The sequence below is a fragment of the Bufo bufo genome, chromosome 9 (assembly GCF_905171765.1).
Source record: "Bufo bufo chromosome 9, aBufBuf1.1, whole genome shotgun sequence".
In the NCBI taxonomy this organism is placed as follows: Eukaryota; Metazoa; Chordata; class Amphibia; order Anura; family Bufonidae; genus Bufo; species Bufo bufo.
The window spans coordinates 186,695,419-186,700,772 of NC_053397.1; the positions used below are offsets into that span (position 1 = coordinate 186,695,419).

Below are 5,354 nucleotides of genomic sequence, written 5' to 3' on the forward strand. Positions count from 1 at the left end.
TGGCTGGTGGTGTGCCTGTTGCCACGTGACGAGGGTAGGCCAAATAAAGGGGGCATACCCTATGGGAGATGTAAAGAGAAGGGTCGGGAGGGAGGGGCGAGAGAGGACGTGCACCCGGTGAGCTGGGCGGCTTGGGCTTAAGAAGCCCCCTACGCCCCTCCCACAAAAGCAGGCTGGATTCAGCCTGCTGCATTTGTGGTCCTGGCTGCGGCGCGAAGCCTGTGGAGTGTGACTGAACCTAATCTAGCTACAGTGGCTGGTGGTGTGCCTGTTGCCACGTGACGAGGGTAGGCCAAATAAAGGGGGCAAAATACGAGTAGGAAAGGTGTAAGGAGCGACTCTTTATTGTGAAAGATGGTACTACAGAACTAAGTCAGAGAAAGCCGCAGCGATTTCGGCTTTCGGGTGCGGGATGTATCGTGAGAAGCAAGAGGACTTCCAGCGGCCCATCTTACGGATGATATGGGCCGGGACCCCATGTTTGGAGGCGGCGGAGGCGGCTCCGATCCGGAATGAATGGCCCGTGATGGCCTGGGGGTTGAACCCAAACCCGGACGCGAGGCTGCGAATGTGTTTGACAAACTGCGAGGACGTGAGAGGTCGTGACGGGAAAGGAAGGAGAGGGCTGGTGGGAGCCCGATTGCCCAGTGTGGTGAGTAACCCGTTGAGGACGGCCACGGGACACCAGGAGTTGGAAGTCGGGAAGTATTCTATGTGCACTGGGGGCCCGATTTGTGAGGTTTTGGAGACTGGCAAGGTGAAGGTGAAACGCTCGCGACTACGGGTGAGTTGGTTTAGCGCCAGGCCTGAGTTGTGAGGAGAGGTGCCGGTGAATTCCCCGGGCCGGAGAAAGCCGTAGAAGCTTAGGTAGAGGGCGGCTTTGAGAATGCAGCTTCTGAAAGGGCCAAAAGGACTGCCGTCTAGGGAGGATGAGAGTTTCCTGAACAGGTCCCCTGAGACGGGTTGCCTGGCGGGTCCGGATTTGTGAGAGCATTTTTGAATACCCCGCAGTGTGGCTTTGATGGCGTGGGAAGAAAAGATAGGGTTGCTGTCTGGCTGACGGATCATGAGGTGATGCTGGACTCCTGACAGATACGATCTGATGGTGCTGAAGGAGAGGTGTAGGTCCTTGTGGCAGTATGCCAGGAAAGCCATGATGAAAGCGGTTTCGCTTACGTTGCCCCTGGGGTGAAGGTGACGAAATACCTCGAAAGCTTTCCAACCCGACTGGTAGTTCCTTGTGGAGTTTTCGGACAGGGACTTGCGGATGAGAGTATGAGCCATGACTAGGTGCCTGTCTAGTCCAGGATCAGAGAGCCGAAGTCCGGGGGTGGAATCCCGATTCTGTCGGCTTGAGGCATGACCTGGAAGAAGAGAGTCAGGTTTAAGCGAGACAAGACATCTGCTGCGACGTTCCTGATACCCTGGATGTGGGTGCAAGAAACATGGAAATTGAACTTGAGGGCAAGCCAGGTGAGTTTGCGTAGGAAGCGCATGACTTTGGGTGAACTGGATCTGCCTTTGGAGATGATGTCGACGACCGTGTGGTTGTCGGTGAAAAAACGCACGGGCATGTTGCTCCATACTTTGCCCCAGACTTGAGCTGCTGCCACGATGGGGTACAATTCAAGGAGAGGAGAGGACTGGATGGCTTGAGGGTCTGAGAGGATCTGGGAGGGCCAGGAATCAGCGAACCACTGGTGGCCGAATAAGGCGCCGAACCCGACGGATGCTGCCGCGTCAGAGTACACGGTCGGGCAGGTGGGGCTCCAGTGAGGGACGAACATGGAGATGCCATTCCATGCTGACAGAAAGACCCTCCACATGTCCAGGTCGGCCAGGGCTTCCCGGTCCAGTTGGATCAGCGAGTCCTGGGTTGAGGCTGTGGGTAACAACTGGAGGAGTCTTGCTGTGAAGGATCGTCCCTGCGGCATGATGCGGGTTGCAAAGTTGAGAGAACCCAACAGTGACTGCAGGTCGCCCTTGGACATGGTTCTGGAACCAATGTGAGCAGAAATGAATGACTGGAGCCTGACTAGTTTGTCCTCTGGGAGTCTGGCTTCCATTCTGCAGGTATCGAGCGTGATACCCAAGAAGGTGAGGACCGTGCTAGGGCCGTCAACCTTTGATGGCGCCACTGGGACCTGTAAGGCGGAAAAAATGCAGAGGAGGCTTTCCAACCTGTCGGGCACATGGTTTGGGTTCTCGACCAGTAAGAAATCGTCCAGGTAGTGTATGACTCTGGGACAGTTGCCGTGGTTTACCAGGATCCAATGGAGGGCCTGGGCGAACTGATCAAAGAGCCAGGGGCTGCTCTTTGACCCGAACGTGAGGCGGGTGGCAAAGTAATACTGGTCCCTCCATTTGATCCCGTGAAACCTCCAGAGGTGGGGCTGGATTGGTAGGAGCTTGAAAGCGTCCGAAATGTCCGCTTTTGAGAGCCAAGCCCCTGCCCCTACCTGTAGGATGAGTTGGATGGCTTCGTCCAGGGAAGAATAGCGCATGGAGTATTCTTCTGATGGTATCAACGAGTTGAGGCTCGGGGTGCTGGATGCATGAGGCGCTGACAAATCATATATTAGTCGGTTTTTATTGGAATTTTTGCTGCGGACCAACCCAATGGGGCTCACCCTGTAGACTTGGAAGGGAGGGGTGGGAAAAGGCCCTATGATGAAACCCTTCTGCAGCTCGACCTGCAGAAGGGAATCCACCGAGGCCGGGTCCGTCATGGCTGACATGAGATTGGGGGTCTCCCAGGAATCCCGAGGCAGGGTGACCAGGCCGGTGTGGAAGCCTGATGAAAAACCGGAATGCAGGAATTGGACGAAGGCGGGATCGTGGTGGGTATTGAGGAGGGAGATGAGAAGGGGGACATTAATGTCGGCCAGTCAGCTTTTGGCCGAGCGCTGGGAGCAGGTGGACTGGGGGTGGGCCCGGAAGCAGGTGGAACAAATGTGGAGCGCCTTACATTTGCTATAGTTGCAGAAGCTGGAGTTGAAGTTGTTGCACAACTGGTTTTTTCCCAGGTACACGATGGGGCGACCCAATTTGTCCAGGAGCGGACCCGGTTTCTGGGGGGCCGAAGTGCTCGGCTGCTGTTTAGGCAGGGGGGAGGCGTGGGAGCTTGGGCACCAATCGGAGGCGTGCAGGACTGACTGGCAGAAGGAGCAAAAAGGAGACCTGAGACCTGGAAAGTGTCTGCAGAATAGCTCCATGTCGAGGGAGGCCCAGTTGGTGATATGCTGGAACTGGGCGAGGGCTGCAGCTGCCTTCGCCGAAAATGACCGGTGATAGTCGTAATATGCAAATCCTCCGTATTTGTGCCCAAGCTCCGTGACCCTGTATAAATATGCGTCCAGCTCCTCTCTTCTGGCTGGGTGTGCTGCGCAGATGATGTCGCGGTAGAGGCTGAACGCAAGCACGAACTCTGGGATGGAGAGTTTTTTGTTCAACCTCGCGTCTTTGGCCTTCAGGACTACGGACACGTCCCCGCAAGCGATGGTCCGGTTTTCCACCGTGTCGTGCGTGGAGATGAGGACCGCAGCCAGGTTCACGTCCTTGCCTGCGAGAATGTCCGTGCGCAGGTTTTCGGGGACGAAAAAGGAGGGGGCTATTTCGGGCGGCCCAGACAACCTACCTGAGGAAGATGGCTGGGAAGTGGAAGGACCAGGGGCGGGACTGGAGGGTGCGGCAGGTGAAGCGTCCCTGCTTTCGACTGCCTGGAGCCTGGTGTTCATGTCACAGATGGAACTGGACAAATTGTTTATCGTGGCGTGTAGCTGCGTTAGTGACAGCTGTATGGTCGACATGGGGATCTGCTCCGTGGACCCTGTGGATGGCTCAGGAAACAATAGGTGATATAATTCGGCCTTTCGGGCTGTGGCCGAATGGCGGATTCCTCGCTTGTCCAGCTCGGCAATCATCTTGGGGATGGTCCAAGTCCGGTAAGAAGAGCGACTTGCCCGTTCCGATACCGCAGACTCCACGATCGATAGAGCGTCCTCGATGTCGGACACGTGGGACATGTTGGAGCTGAAACGAAGAGGGGAAAGAAAAGCTGGAGGGGGAAGCGAGGTGGGTGCGGGTGGTATTACAGAGAGAAGCGCGTGGCGGGACGGAGGTGCCCAGCGTCGGGGCGAGGCCGGAGGACGCGAGGTCCCCTTACTGGGCGTGGTTTACAACCTTACCTTAAGATGCTGGAGCTGTTAATGCCGTGAACAGAGGGGACGGAAGCGACCTGGCGAAGCCGAGATTATCCCTGGTTCACCTGAAAAGAACAGTATATGATGCCACGATTGGCTGTGCCGGGCGGCCGGAATAGTGAATCGTGGTCGCTACTTACCTGGACGACCAAAAAAAAGGGGGGCCAAAGGATTCCAAGGGAGCACTCACGGAGTAGCTTAGTCACCTGAAAGGACAAGACCGAACGTGTTGATTTAAGGAAAGCGCAACTGGTGCGAGACCAGAGGTTTCCTGGCATTTGACCGGGCCGGAGCCGGGGGATGGCGCGTGACTGCTGCAGCGGCGAGCCAAGGAGTGGAAAAACACGTGGGTAGGGTTGCGTCCTTGCGGAACCGATGGGGTTGTAGCGAGGGGACGCTGAGAGAATTGTGAGCCCGGCGATCCTGGGTGGACGGGTTGAGGGGCGGTTCAGGGCGTACCTGTGAAGAAGACTGTTGGGACAAAGTGGGGCCTGGGCGTACCCGGCCCGGGGGTAGGTGTGGGAATGCGAGGTGGGCGTACCACCTTGAAGACACCTGGGTTGCGTGACCCGAGCGGAAAACAAAGAGAGAGATAGGACACGGCCAGGCGATGTCGGATGGAAACAGGCCTTGCCTGTGAACTTTTTTTTTTTTTTTTTTTTTAAGAGAGCGGAAAGAGATGAGAAGAGAGCAGGGCGTTCCTGCGGACAAAAAAGTAGTGGAGGGTGGACGGGTTGGGAAACATGAATTTTTTTATTTTTTATTTTATTTTGGTTACCCGGACGTGACCACCCGAAGAAGGATGACGCTGGTCACCTGGCGGGTGCTGGGCTGGTGGACCCCCCGAGCCGCCGGGCCCCCCCCCCCCCGGCCGCGGGCGACGCTCGGCGGGGAGGGGACCGGACCAGCGCAAAGGGGAAGGCCAGCCCGCGCGGGGAAATGCCCCAGTGGTGGTGGGTGTGCGAACCGGTGTTTAGGGAAGGGGGGGGGCAAAAGTGGGAGGGACAGATGCCGAGCGAAGACCGTACTGTCCCTCCCCCGATGCGGGTGCCAGGGATGATGGAAGGTGGATAGTGGGGGGGGGGTTGTGCGTTTTATAGACATGGATGGCCATGTGAAGGCGGTGTTTGGTGATGTACTGTTTTTTTTTTT

At 56.9% G+C, this 5,354-nt stretch overlaps 1 protein-coding gene across 1 annotated transcript; it reads right to left on the minus strand.

The window, feature by feature from the left end:
* Positions 1-360: 360 nt before the first annotated feature.
* On the minus strand, positions 361-4,245 carry LOC120979845. The gene is made up of 3 exons (XM_040408802.1): positions 4,188-4,245; positions 3,638-4,032; positions 361-1,364 (listed from the first exon to the last, which is right to left on the minus strand). Exons 2-3 carry the CDS (start codon positions 4,023-4,025, stop codon positions 361-363), a joined length of 1,392 nt encoding a protein of 463 aa, XP_040264736.1. The 5' UTR covers positions 4,026-4,032; positions 4,188-4,245.
* Positions 4,246-5,354: the final 1,109 nt, after the last annotated feature.